This window comes from Littorina saxatilis, linkage group LG6, assembly GCF_037325665.1.
Source record: "Littorina saxatilis isolate snail1 linkage group LG6, US_GU_Lsax_2.0, whole genome shotgun sequence".
NCBI classification, from domain to species: Eukaryota; Metazoa; Mollusca; class Gastropoda; order Littorinimorpha; family Littorinidae; genus Littorina; species Littorina saxatilis.
The window spans coordinates 40,603,116-40,617,945 of NC_090250.1; the positions used below are offsets into that span (position 1 = coordinate 40,603,116).

A 14,830-nucleotide genomic window follows, 5' to 3' on the forward strand; every position below is an offset into this window, starting at 1 on the left:
TGTAGGAACGAAACAAACTATTCCAATTTTTCCTTTCTATGATTAAAATGAAGATCCTGCAATCAAGATAAAATTATTGCCAGCGTAAATCACAACATCTGTTAAAAACTATTCATTTTCATCATTTTTGACTTTTAAATATATTTAATTGATTCGTTTTGTTCCAAGTTGTTTAAAAAACTAAAGCCGGAAGTTTACATTGTAGACATTCTATCCCAACCCTTTCGATATTGAGAGCTACGTACAACTTTTAGGACATGCGACCGACTATGGACAATTGCTCTGTCATCGGATTGGCGGAGAATGTTATCAGTATTCTCCCTGTGAGCATTTGAGATCAGTTGTCTCGTCTCGAACTTTGCTGTGTGCAGGTAAGTCGTTAACTTACGGAGTGGCTCGGGAACCGACTGGCGACTGGTCCGTAGTCGGTTACTGAGATCACAGGCTCAGGAACCGACAGTCACCAGTAGTTTTATTTGCTCACATTAACCAAAGCAGAAATGATGAGATAATAGATATGAACACTAGTATAGTTTTATCCCCGAGTACGCTAGTACAAGGGCTCAGCAGACTTTAATTCTGTGTCTGTGTGTGTGTGTGTGTGTCTGTCTTTCTCCACTTAACAGCTTATTGCTGGGAAACTACTGGGCGCAGTTCGTTCAAAAGTTGATACACTAACTTGATAATAGGTCCGATTGATCGTATTAAAACTTCATAATGTTACCTGGGACCTAAATGCGAAATAAACCACAAAAAACCGACTTAGCGGTGGGAGGAATTCGCGGAGCCACAGCCAGCCAGGCAGTCTGATAGAACAGCCGAACTCGTCACACATTAACGAGAAATATAGCGTCATAAAAAGATTACGTCACGGTCAAAAGTCTTTGACGTCTTTTTCTCTCGCGCGGTGTGTGTGTGTGTTCATTTTGTGCACATGTGTTAGGCCTAAAAAAAAAATAGGTGTGGTTACGGTAACCCGACCTACCCTATTTTTAGGCCGGGCCGATCCTATAACTTTTTATTACATTTGTCAAAAAAAAAAAAAAAAAAAAAAAAACCCCAGTGCAAAAAACGCAATGAAAGCGAAAGCGCCCGTGTCGCACACTTATTTCCCTGTCAAGTAGGTTTAATTTGTACACATTAGAAAAAAAAGTTAAAACAAAAAAAAAAGTGATTGCCAACCTACCTACCCTATTTTTTTTGGCTATGTTACCGTAACCACACCTATTTTTTTTTTTTGCCTTAGTGTTACTGTTTGTGTGTGTGTGTGTGTGTGAGTGTTTGTGTGTGTGTGTGTGCGCGCGCGTGCATGTGTCTGTACTCGTGTGTGTGTGTGTGTGTAAAGCCTGTCCTTAATTGGACGAAGTCGACTACGCGCAGCTCACTTTGCGAAGCTACCGGAACTAGACTTCGTCGCAGTCCAAGGGAAGGCACTATGGCGGAAAAGAAAGTTATCTTTTCATGTCTTGGCGTCTCAAATGCGCGTAGTCTCGACCAGCGCGTAGTGTGCTTCTTTCTGAGTACTTTACGTCACAAATTGTACTTTACGTACTTGATGATGACGTAAATTAATTGTATGTGTTCTATTTCGTTGACTGAGCACGGCCGGGACCAGTTGGTGTGAGCGCTGGGATTTCGAGTTTCATTCGACATGTCAATGCATCGCAGTATGAAATAATACAGGTAGGAGGTTAGTTCTTGTACTTTGGGTCAACCAAAGTTGATAAATGCATTCTTCACTATGGTATTGAGTCTGATTTCGTCGTCCATCTTGAATCGAAAAGCACTCTTCTTACAAAAAAAACAACTTCGTTGCGAGCTACGGCGAAGCTTCGCATGTCAAAACTTGAGAAGCGATGTTGGGGTCAAAGTATCACGCCGTAGCTGCGGGTTTTTGGTATAAAGACTTCGCGAAGCTTCGTGTAGTCGACTACAGGCTCAATTAAGGACGGGCTTAAGAAAGAGAGAGAGAGAGGGAGTGAGGGAGAGAGAGTGTGTGTGTGTGTGCATTTTCACTGTGATCAAATAAAAGAGAAAGGCCAGTCACCACGCACATCCTCGGCTCGCATGCAATGTATTTATATAGCAAAGTTAAAGGGAATGCCTGTAATTCACACAGAAAGATCAATCACTTGGTCTTAAACGTGCACAAGACAAAAACGTTCATACTGGGGGAGCGAGCCAGTCTGAAGAGTACTCGGGTCCAGCGCGAGCGTTTTTTATACATGTGTGAAAGTGAGGAAACAAAAACCTCATTAAATCATAACTAAAAGTGATAAAGTACAATCAGTCACTCACTCTCACATACTCATGATACTGTATACATGTTAGGCGCGTTTGATCGATCTGCGCGATCGCGCTGCGTGTTTGGTGGATCGATCAAATGCAAAGAATACAAAGAATACAAGAATCGTTAAAACGCGCAGCTCTTATACTTGCGCATTTGGACGATCTGTCACAAAGTAAGTCCCTACCACACACATCGCACGCCGGAAGTGAAAAGTTTCAAATACAGGAATGTTCCGAAATATACTGCGACAACGTTTTTGATTACAATTCAGCTCCTTTTTTGTTATATTTAGTCAAGTTTTGACTAAATATTTTAACATCGAGGGGGAATCGAAACGAGGGTCGTGGTGTATGTGTGTCTGTCTGTCTGTGCGTGTGTGTGTGTGTGTGTGTGTGTGTGTAGAGCGATTCAGACTAAACTACTGGACCGATCTTTATGAAATTTGACATGAGAGTTCCTGGGTATGAAATCCCCGAACGTTTTTTTCATTTTTTTGATAAATGTCTTTGATGACGTCATATCCGGCTTTTCGTGAAAGTTGAGGCGGCACTGTCACGCCCTCATTTTTCAACCAAATTGGTTGAAATTTTGGTCAAGTAATGTTCGACGAAGCCCGGGGTTCGGTATTGCATTTCAGCTTGGTGGCTTAAAAATTAATTAATGACTTTGGTCATTAAAAATCGGAAAATTGTAAAAAAAAATAAAAATTTATAAAACGATCCAAATTTACATTTATCTTATTCTCCATCATTTGCTGATTCCAAAAACATATAAATATGTTATATTCGGATTAAAAACAAGCTCTGAAAATTAAATATATAAAAATTATTATCAATTTTTTTTTTTCGAAATCGTTTTAAAAACACTTTCATCTTATTCCTTGTCGGTTCCTGATTCCAAAAACATATAGATATGATATGTTTGGATTAAAAACACGCTCAGAAAGTTAAAACGAAGAGAGGTACAGAAAAGCGTGCTATCCTTCTCAGCGCAACGAATATCCCGCTCTTCTTGTCAATTCCACGGGCACTGCCTTTGCCACGGGCGGTGGAGTGACGATGCTACGAGTATACGGTCTTGCTGCGTTGCGTTGCGTTCAGTTTCATTCTGTGAGTTCGACAGCTACTTGACTAAATGTTGTATTTTCGCCTTACGCGACTTGTTTGTTGTTTTTGATTACTGCTGAGCTCTATTCACATAGGCTCAAGTTAGTTTTATTGCTTCATTTCTCTTGATTGCTTCATTCTCTCTTCATTCGTTTAACTGATACATGATGGAGAGGTTTAGGCACACACTGCATGTGTCCCAAATCAAGCTTGATGTCAAGCGAAAAGTTCAATACGGTTGTGAACCACCTAAGAGACACACACTCACACACACACACAAACATGCACTTACATACACCCAGACACATACACCGTACACACCCAGACACACACACACCCACACACGCGCACACATACACACACATGCACAACCTTACACACACACACACAAACACACACACACGAGCACACACACACACACACACACACATAAAACACACACACACACACACACAAACACACAGGTGCTTTACACACACACACACCGCATACACACAAACACACACTTGCAGTCACGCGAGAGAGAGAGAGAGAGAGAAAGACATACGGACACAAAGAGAGACAGACAGATGTAGAGAGAGATGGAAAGAAAGAGAAAGACATAGGGAGAGGGAAGGGAGATAGAAAGAAAGAATAAAAGAGACAGAGACGTAGACAGAGAGACAGGCACAGAGGGACTGAGAGAGAGACAGAGAAAGAAAGAGAGAGAGCACGCAAGACTGAGAGAGAGACTGTCGTGCAGAGGATAAGAAGTACATCTTATAGCTTTTAAGCCTTTCATGGGACTCCATGGGCATGGTCATTTTAAAATACGTCTTGTGACTATAATAACACGGGACAAAAACTTTTAAATCATTTGCTATTAAAGGACAATTAAACACTCAATGAGCTAATACATATGAAATGGATGATCAGGTGCAACCTCGACGCATATATATATCTGTGATGTCTTTGAGGTAAGTGTTTGGTACAATATAATCCCATTTTTTTCTCTTTTTTTAAATGTCCTACAGATTGTTGTTTAGACACTTATAGCTAGGCCTAATTCCGGTCATAACTTCCGGTCATTGCCAGCAGACGTGTGTGTGCATAGTACGATGGTGATTTGTGAGACGGATCGTCCAAATGCGCAAGTATATAAGAGCTGCGTGTTTTAACGATTCTTGTATTCTTCGTATCGATCAAACGCGCGCACATCGATCGATGTGTGCGCGTTTGATCGATCCACCAAACGCGCAGCGCGAACGCGCAGATCGATCAAACGCGCTTAACATACACACACAGGCACCAGGGTTTAAAAAAGGCAATGAGACATTTGTCCCCCTCAACCAAATTCCGATGGGACATAGTCGAAGGCAAGAAGCGCCAAAGAGGCCTGTACGCGTTTTGACCAAAGATGCAAAATAGTGCAATATATGGGGCCATCTGAGAATTAGCCGCTATATCGTGTTATCTGTGTGTGTGTGTGTGCGCGTTTATGTGTGTGTGTGTGTGTGTAATCCGATGTAGTAAAGTGTACATTTGCTGGCGCAGTGGAACGTAATCTCAACGCGCCCTTTGACGCACTGACGCAAATTGTGATGGGACATTTTCAGATTTAATGCGCGTAGGGCGCACTAGTAAATGAAACCCTGCAGGCACACACACTTGACTTGACCAGAGCCCAAAGTTGATGGAAAAAAACACACACGAAAAGGTGGTCTACGTCAGGATCAGGGTTATATTTTGGGCAAGCATTTCGGAACGCGCGGTGCGTTCACGAGCACTGCGATTGCAGACACGCTTCGATCAGGGACGCACGGCGATAATATATCCCCTATCAGCATCAGTCATATTTTGATGCATTTTGCGCGTTACCTATAGTGCCATTATATGGCAGTATTAAATATATACTACCTGAAGCTCAAAGTTCTTTAATTTTCATCTGTATTTTATTTGGTCAGAATGTTTTGATCGAGCAGAAGCCTTAGAAGGGAGTGAACTTTAAGATCAACATTAAAAAACAGTCATCACTGAGACTTCATGTATTAAGGCTCGGCTAGCCATATTCGTATACCTAAACGGGTCACGCTCATCTCCGCGAAGCATTCGAACATAGTACCTATTTTCTTTAATTGTTAGCACATTTTCAGCACAGCGATATCAGTATCGGTCATATTTTGATGCATATTGCGTGTTACCTAGTGCCATTATATGGCAGTATTAAAAATATACTACCTGAAGCTCAAAGTTCTTTAATTTTCACCTGTATGTTTTCGTATTTGTGTCAGAATGTTTCAATCGAGCAGAAACCTTAGAAGGGAGTGAACTTTAAGATCAACATGAAAAACAGTCATCACTGAGACTACATGACTGTATTATTGCTCGGCTAGCCATATCTGAAGACCTAAATGGGTCACGTTCATCTCCGCGAAGCATTCAAACGTACTACCTATTTTCTTTAACTGTTTTCAGAGTTAACATGACATATATATATTTGGATTCAGGAAAAGATAAGAAATACTTTGCAATAACTTGTGGATCTATTAGTATGACTGACATTTTAATTTTTATTAGAATTTTGAAAATGTCAGGCCTGAAAGTGGCGAGTATTTTACTCGCCATGGCGAGTAGAAACATGTAAATGGCAAGTAGAAATGCAAATCTACTCGCCAAATGCGAGTAAAGTTGCTGAAACAAATGGTTGGTTTGGCGAGTAAAAATACAAACATTTGCTCTCTGGCTAGTAAATTATAAAAAGTACTAGCCAAAGGCCAGTGCCCCATTTCTTGGACTTTCAGCGCTGAATGTTATTGAACAAACTCATTAATTATTTTTTAAGGTTCAAAGCTATAATGCAATCATGTAGTTTGGACTAAGTGAAAGATTGCTTGACCAGTTGTGGTATGGTAAAATCCATCTACAGGTGTCGCCTGCTAGTTGGTTTGACCGCTTCAGCAGTAGATTCGTCAGTTTCCTTGAGCCACTGAAAAGGTTTTCACGCTAAATTTCTTGCTGAGAAGGAATGCAGGTGTTGGTCGATCGGTAAGTTTGTGTTGGAATGTGGGCTTCCATAAGAGTTGAAAGTGACATCATGTTTTTGTAATGTGAAAACCTCCTTTAGTGTACTTTTTGAGTCACTTGAGAAAAAGTGACTCTATGTAATCGGTCAGTGTTAGTCTGTCCGGCCGGCCGTCCGGCCGGCCGTCCGTAGACACCACCTTAACGTTGGACTTTTCTCGGAAACTATCAAAGCGATCGGGCTCATATTTTGTTTAGTCGTGACCTCCAATGACCTCTACACTTTAACGATGGTTTCGTTGACCTTTGACCTTTTTCAAGGTCACAGGTCAGCGTCAAAGGAAAAATTAGACATTTTATATCTTTGACAAACTTTTCTCGGAAACTATCAAAGCGATCGGGCTCATATTTTGTTTAGTCGTGACCTCCAATGACCTCTACACTTTAACGATGGTTTCGTTGACCTTTGACCTTTTTCAAGGTCACAGGTCAGCGTCAAAGGAAAAATTAGACATTTTATATCTTTGACAAAGTTCATCGGATGTGATTGAAACTTTGTAGGATTATTCTTTACATCAAAGTATTTACATCTGTAGCCTTTTACGAACGTTATCAGAAAAACAAGGGAGATAACTAGCCTTTTCTGTTCGGCAACACACAACTTAACGTTGGGCTTTTCTCGGAAACTATAAAAGTGACCGGGCTCAAATTTTATGTGAACGTGACTCATTGTGTTGTGAATAGCAATTTCTTCCTGTCCATCTGATGCCTCATATAATATTCAGAACTGCGAAAGTGACTCGATCGAGCGTTTGCTCTTCTTGTTTTCCAATCGACACCATGTACTAAAGTGTCTACAGATGAAACAGAAAAGTTATAAAGATGCACAAATTAGAAGGGAAAAAACAACAACAAAAACAGAAAAACTGATCTCGTGAGAACGGTACAACAATGCTCCGTGTCACGGACTGTCTCGAAACAACCACAATAGAACTTAGAAGAGGGGCCATGCTCGGCCCCTCAATAAAGAAAAGGTGTTAAACTTAAAGCTAAATGTAACTTAAACAGACTGAGAGACAGGCAAATTATGGTCACCTATACTCTCTTAGGAGAATACGATTTCGGCATCAACACAAGGTCTTTGTGATCAAGACAGAATATGTATTTTAGCACATTATGGTATTGCTTCTTGCTTTTAAATTGGTGGAGGTTGTCTACAGTCATTCAGCCCCTGGTTCTGACACTGGAAGTCATTAACACCGTAGGTTGTCAGTGTTTAGGCATCTGTTGGTCAGTTTTTGTCCGTTACTGACATGGGTTATCGGTCATTATTGTTAATCTGATGGTAATTAAGTAACACTCAATTAAGAATATATTGTGAGGGACAGTTTTAAGATGATCACCTGTTGAAAATGATTTACGTTCAAGAATTGTCAGGCAAATGAGTACAAGATAGAATGAACAAACCATGAACTGTTTCCAAATTGCTTGAGGAGACATAACATTTGACATTCTCTCTCTCTACCCCCCCCCCCCCCCCCCCCCCCCTCTCCCTCCACCTCACTCCACCTCTTCTCTTTCTCAAGTTTATTGAGTCGTCACTGGCATTCTCAAAGCTTTACGAGACACTGTAGATTAATATATTTAGTTGTCGCAGTGTTCGTTCACGTCACAACCCTTGTGGGACTAGTGTATGCTATCTATTTTTATCGATTGTCATGACCTGACAGTTTCTGCGCAAAAAAGGTCCGCCTTTCAAGAGAGTGTAGAAATAAACACACGTAGACGGGACAGACAAACTATACGCCGTAGCCACTTGGTGCTCGTATCCTCTTGTATTGTATATAACCAGAGGCACTCGAAAGACTTCAATGTCTATTACGCTTGCTTCGGTAAATATTTATGTACACGCGCACATCCGACTCTAACATCTCCCGATGTACTTAGTACGTGTATATGTTATATTTAAGATTTTAAAGACCCGAAAGTCCTATGCAATTTCGTTCAGCATAACATAACAGCCGTTTGACTGTCAGAACATAAAGTGTTGATATCAAGTGCCTCTACTGTTAACAAGCAAAATAGTCCACCGTTGGATAAGTGCCAAGGTCCGCTTCCAGCTATGTAATCAGTAAAAGGCTGGTAAATCTTCGTCGGTTTTCACACACACACACACACACAGAGAGAGAGAGAGGGAGAAGAGAGAGAGAGAGAGAGAGAGAGAGAGAGAGAGAGAGAGAGAGAGAGAGAGAGAGAGAGAGAGAGAGAGAGAGAGAGAGAGAGAGAGAGAGAGAGAGAGAGAGAGAGAGAGAGAGAGAGAGAGAGAGAGAGAGAGAGAGAGAGAGAGAGAGAGAGAGAGAGAGAGAGAGAGAGAGAGAGAGAGAGAGAGAGAGAGAGAGAGAGAGAGAGAGAGAGAGAGAGAGAGAGAGAGAGAGAGAGAGAGAGAGAGAGAGAGAGAGAGAGAGAGAGAGAGAGAGAGAGAGAGAGAGAGAGAGAGAGAGAGAGAGAGAGAGAGAGAGAGAGAGAGAGAGAGAGAGAGAGAGAGAGAGAGAGAGAGAGAGAGAGAGAGAGAGAGAGAGAGAGAGAGAGAGAGAGAGAGAGAGAGAGAGAGAGAGAGAGAGAGAGAGAGAGAGAGAGAGAGAGAGAGAGAGAGAGAGAGAGAGAGAGAGAGACGCCCCCTACTTCCTGCTTGGCGGACTTTTTCGCGAACCTTCTTTGCTGCAATGCAGGGACTCGCGTATTGATCGTCAGTGACTCAGCAGTCCACCAGACAAAGTCCGCCAGCGGCGTGTGGATCGCTCACTCTGTGGATTCTCGTGATTGGTTGAAAATGTGCCATCGTTCCTTTTTTAGTAATGAGGAAAAGTCCGCCACGTAATATGTAGTCCACAATTTGCGTTCTAGCCCACTTCGTAAAGCGTCCAGAGTGTGTGCTCATAACAACTATTACAGTGCAGGATCTTTGTGCGTTCCTGGTTCAGCTTTCCAGTGATTCGAGCGATTCAGTTGTGAGTTGGGTATTATCTTTGTCTTAACAGTATAGCCTTAGCTGTATTGGTGAAGGTCTTCTTACAGATTGAGTGACCAGACGTGACATGTCCGTGACACACCTGTTGACCTGGACGCAGACAAATTCTTCTTCTGAAGGTCATCGACTTACCGGCTTAGAGTGTAAACGTTCGGGGGAATCTGTGTTATAGACTCGCATGACAGCTAAAAAAAGGTTTCTCAATCGGAGACTCACTGAATGGAACATTTGTTGTGTTATCAATTTTGTGATTTTGTGTGGTCAGTGTTCTTGATTGTTTGTCAGGTTTTCATCCTTGTCCAATAGCTGGTTTTGTGGTTTCCTAATGTTCGCATCGTATTGTGTTCTCTGTCTCCGCCCCGTCTACTACCCACCCACTGACCTTCCAAGAGGCTGTCCTCGCCCCCCCTCCGCCTTTGTATCTAAACAGTCACCTGTCACTGATTTTCCGGGCATGACCGTACCTTTAGCAACAACTAAGGCCACACACAAAAAAGTCTGTTTACGGTAACATAGGCACACAAAAAATAGGGTCGGTAGGTCGGGATTTTTTTCTTTTTTTTTTCTTCCAAAAAAACATATTTTTAAGTTATTTTGCCCCAAAACAAAGACTTTTTTTTTTTTAATTTTATATATTTATATTTTTTTCTTCCCCAAATGCCAAAAAAAAGTCTAGGGTCGCGCGAAAAAAATAGGGTCGGTCGGGATACTGTAAACAGACTTCTTTTTTTTGGCCTAAAGATATTTACACTTACAGTTTACGTCTCTTTTATATCAGTGCACGATCCTTTTTGTATCAGTTGACATGACTTGGCAGTTTGTGGGGGGAAAGGTCCGCCTTTCAGGGGAGTCCAGAAATAAACACACGTTACAAAGTTACAAACTGCGCCACCGTGTCCTGCTCTGTATACACCTGTGGATAAAAGGCAAGTGAAAGTCCTCAGTGCCTTTTGGCGTGCTACGTTAATATTCAGACATTATACTCGTGTACACTCTACTGAATACAGTTTTAAGAATTCCTAGTCCCGTGACGAAAATCCTCATTTCGCTTTGTCGCTGCATAAAATGACAGCTGTCGATGTCAGGAAAAAAAACATCACAGCTTTCGTTGTCAGACAATCAATTGTATCATTATCAAGCAAGGACTGTCAGCAAGCCAATAAAGTCCACTGCTGGTTGAGAACCAAATAACGCATTAGGACGAAAGTCCGCCTTGATCTCTCTCTCCCTCTCTCTCTCTCTCTCTAGGCTGAGAGGGGGGGGGGGGGGGGGGGAGGAGAGAGAGCAGCTATGACGTAGCTCACTAGTAAACCGATAGGCCCAGCTAATCTCCTCCGGCCACACAACCAAGCCCTACCCTTTTCTCGAAACTTCTCTGTCGCAATGCAGGGACTCGCGTATTGAATGCGAGTGGTTCGCCGCGAGTGAACCGTTCAGCAGTCCAGTCCGCGAAAAGTCCGCAAAAGCCGCACGTGGATCGATCACGATCTCAGTCCATGCTTTTGCGTGATTGGTTTCAAATGCGTCATCGGTCAAAAATGCGTCATCAGTCCGCTTTAGTGGACTTTATGTAGTCCACCATTCTCTATGCTATTGACGAAGACGAAGTATAGGTTCACAATCTTTGTTCGTTCTTGTTTCGAGTTTCCAGTGATTCGGTGATTTGTGAGTTATCTTTATGTATACTGTATCCATGTCCCAGTTATCTATATAACCGCTTAGAATCTAGAATTCAAACGCTCCGTCGCGATATAACCTTGAATGGTTGAAAACGACGTTAAACACCAAATAAAGAAAGAAAGAAAATTCAAACGCTGTGGAAACTCTGTGTAATTGTTGAACTGTCATGACAGCTAGAAAGGTTTGTCAATCGCAGACTCGCTGTATGGAACATTTCAGTTTTGTTTGAGTAATTTGACGGTCTAGAGACTAGTGTGGTCAGTCGTCTCTCTTTATCTCTCTTTATCTCTCTCTCTATCTCTCTCTCTATCTCTCTCTTGGTCGAGGAGCAGTGCTGACGCGAGAGAGCATATATTTCTCTGCTCCAGCGTCCACCCACATTAAAAAATTAGACGATTTCCTCTTCCCAAAATCTACTGTCCCTTCCACAGAAGTCCCCCCCCCTCCCTACACGATGCCATTCACGGCGTGTTTAGTCAAAATGCTCGGTGTTTCATATTTACACTCGTCAATCAGAAGACTGCATGGTCTGGGAGCGAGTGAGCCAGTGAGGTCCGAGTTTCCGCCTGCATAATTATGCCGTCCAGTGTTTGTTTCTTTTTAGGGTTCAGGGGGCGGGGCACTTGTACTCACACACACACACACACACACACACGCACACACACACACACACACACACACACACACACACAGTGTTTGTTTTTGTCAGGGGCTTAGGAAGCGGGTCACACAAAGACTTCATCATTCGCAATTTATTGTGAACTTCGGGACATAACAGAATAACTATATACCTCAGTACAATCAGTTTTTGCATATTATGTTTGTCCGTTTTATCTTGTAGGTATGATGTATTCTAGACTCCACAAGACGGCCCAGGTATGAACTGTGAAGTGATGACACGTTTTTGTTTTCAGTCATGTTTTCAGCACAGTATCGGGATTATTGGTTGTACTTGTAGTTAGTAGCTTCTTTGTGTTTTGATCACACTGTCACATGTATGAGTTCTAGACATTGTGATGAGCTTTTCCCCCCAGTTGATATAGTCATGGTCACTGTCATTAGTTATGGTATTGGTGATGCTGTTTGTTAATGTTATGTAATGGGCTCTGCTGATGTGTTACAGTGGAACCCAATTTTAAGACCCGGTGTACGCCTTTTTGTTTCCATTCATAACTTCATTTTAAGACTTTATTCTGATCTAATCAGATTTTTGGAGGTCTTACAAATGGGGTTCCACTGTATTAGCAAAGACCTGTGTGTCTTTGGAACTGGGTTTGGGGGGCTATGTTTCAGTTTATTTATCCTACATACGTGAGAGAGACACCGGTGAGATAATAATCGTTCAAATCACACGTGTGTATATCATGTAAATGAGGTCATGTCAAGCAAGTCTGGCAGGGACCTGTTTTTCCACTGCTTATGATGCCAAAGTCACCGAGACAAACGTCATTATAGAAAAAAAATTGCGCTCGCTAATTACCCTCGCGATGAATCTTTAGAACTAACACGTCACGCCACACTTTCAGAGTGACGTTTCTTTGCTTTGACGTAATAGATTGCACGAGGCTTTAGAAGAGATCGAGGTTCCAAAACAAGAGTCTTCAATTTAGCTGCCTCGACTGCAGGACATTTTCAGTAAAATACACGTAAGTACAGTATGTAGGATAAACAGAATACTACATGGCTTGCTGTGTCGTACCAGATTCACACTCGTTGCTTTTTCAAATAGTGAACAGCTCGCTTTCGCTCGCAGTTCAATATTTAAAAAGACAACTCGTGTAAATCTGGACGACACAGCAAGCCATGTAGTATTCTCTATTTATTTAACACATCTGCTGTCTGGATTGGGTTTTAGTGTACTGGTTGTTCGGGGCATGTTTTGTTCATTTTGTTGTTGTAACTCTATACATTTATCTTTGCATTCCCTCATTTATTATAATTACAGTCCCTCATATATTATGGCAGGTATGTCAGTTTAATCTATGTATTTATTTTTGCATTCCCTCATGTATTGTCATTTTATTGGACTTATTTCAGCATGCTCATGTATGGCAAGGCCAGTGACTGTGGTGGGAGTTTGGTACAATTTGGAAAAGAACAATAAATAATGAATTCAGGACCAAGGGGGTACAATGAAAAAATAAAAACAAGTTAAAAAGGAGGTGGCCCTTTAGATGCAAAGAAAGTACATTTCAGAATGATCCCAGTGCTTCAACTGAGGGAGGGGGGGGGGGGGGGGGGGTGTATGTTGCAATGCCAAACAGGATATGCAGAAAGGGGACACTTGTACCAGTTAGAAAACACAAAGGGGGAAGTGAAGGCAGACAAGCGAAACTGCTGTTTCTGTTGAGGAAATGTTAAAATCCAAACTCTCTTACTATTTTTCTGAGGTGACAGAACACCTTCTTTTCAAGTAAGATAGTAAGGTTAATGTTCTTGTTCAGTTTCATTTATGTTTCAGCACTGGTGTCTGTGTATAGCAGTGTACATATGCTTGTCAATGCTATTCTTTGTATTCACTGAATGAGAATTGTTTGTAAATCAAGCCAATGTTGTTTCGTCAAGTGTCCTATTTCTGTGATATTTTTTAGGATTACAGTGGAAAGCATTTTTTAGCAACTCTTAGTGTGTGTGTGTGTGTGTTTGTGTGTGTGAGAATGTGTGTGTGCGCGCGCCATTGTGGTAAATGAACATCAAGGGCACATGGTGGTGTTTTTGTGTTATAGGGCCCCCCCCCCCCCCCCCCCAAAAAAAAAAAAAAAAAGAAGTAAAATGCTAATAACTCCTAAGAAAGTCAAAACTCGATTTTGCACACTTAACAAGGAAAGTAACTCTTCTTCGACATCCAGGGGACACAGCTCACACAATTTCAAAAACAAGCCACATTGGTCTGTGTAAATAAAAACAAACTTCAACTTCAATCAAATAAACAAATACAAAAAGTAACCGACCTACCAATTCTTATTTTGTTGGCCTTGGGGTTGTTTTTGTTTTTTTGGAGGTGGGGGGGGGGGGGGGGGGGGGGGGGGGCTTAGCATTTTAGTGGGTTGTCATTTTTCGGGGGTCATGTGCATGTAAAATTGCAGAAAATGTTTTACTGAAGCCTCCCTCTCCTGAAAAATTGAAAATGTAATTTGTAAAGACAGAATTTGTGTTTTTTCCAGATTGTTTTTGACACAGATTGCATTACATGTATTACCTTATTTTTCTTTACAGAAGTGAGCTACTAACAGTTCATCGATAAAAACAAACTGGGATGTTGCAGGTTGGAATTCTTTTCCATTTAAGTGCAAGGTGCATGGAAAGAAGCATGTGGGAATACTAATCATGATTGGGTGGGAGCAAAGTTTGAGATTTTGTTCTCCCGCCAGCAGTTAAAGACTGCTGATTTTGTTTTATACATGTGTGAGAGCTTGATTACAATTTACATGCATGTTAAATTATGTGATTACTGTTGGCTTATTGTTGTAATACTAGCACTTTGAAGCTTCATTTGTGTTTATGTAGGTCTAGACAAAAATATGATGCATTTATTCAAATATTATGCTAGTAAGTTGATTGCATGTTGTGTGTGTGTGCTGTGTATACCTTCAATGCTTCATGCAAAAGATTATTTTAATTTGAAATGTGTGTGTCTGTGTACGTGTGTGTGTGTGAGAGAGAGAGAGAGAGAGAGAGAGAGAGAGAGAGAGAGAGAGAGAGAGAGAGAGAGAGAGAGAGAGAGAG

The 14,830-nt window shown here is 41.5% G+C and overlaps 1 protein-coding gene across 7 annotated transcripts in view; it reads left to right on the plus strand.

The window, feature by feature from the left end:
• The first annotated feature begins 214 nt into the window (after window positions 1–214).
• Window positions 215–14,830, plus strand: part of LOC138969207 (copper-transporting ATPase 1-like) — a 73,173-nt gene continuing 58,557 nt past the window's right edge. For 2 of the 7 annotated variants that reach the window (XM_070341941.1, XM_070341945.1), the window contains exons 1-2: window positions 215–371; window positions 11,946–11,980. In XM_070341941.1, the coding sequence (XP_070198042.1) occupies window positions 11,948–11,980 (33 nt within the window). In that variant the 5' untranslated portion in view covers window positions 215–371; window positions 11,946–11,947. Of the gene's footprint in view, window positions 372–9,080; window positions 9,405–11,945; window positions 11,981–13,344; window positions 13,518–14,320; window positions 14,370–14,830 lie in introns of those variants that run through there. The other 5 variants (XM_070341944.1, XM_070341943.1, XM_070341947.1 and 2 more) reach the window with 5 other exon arrangements.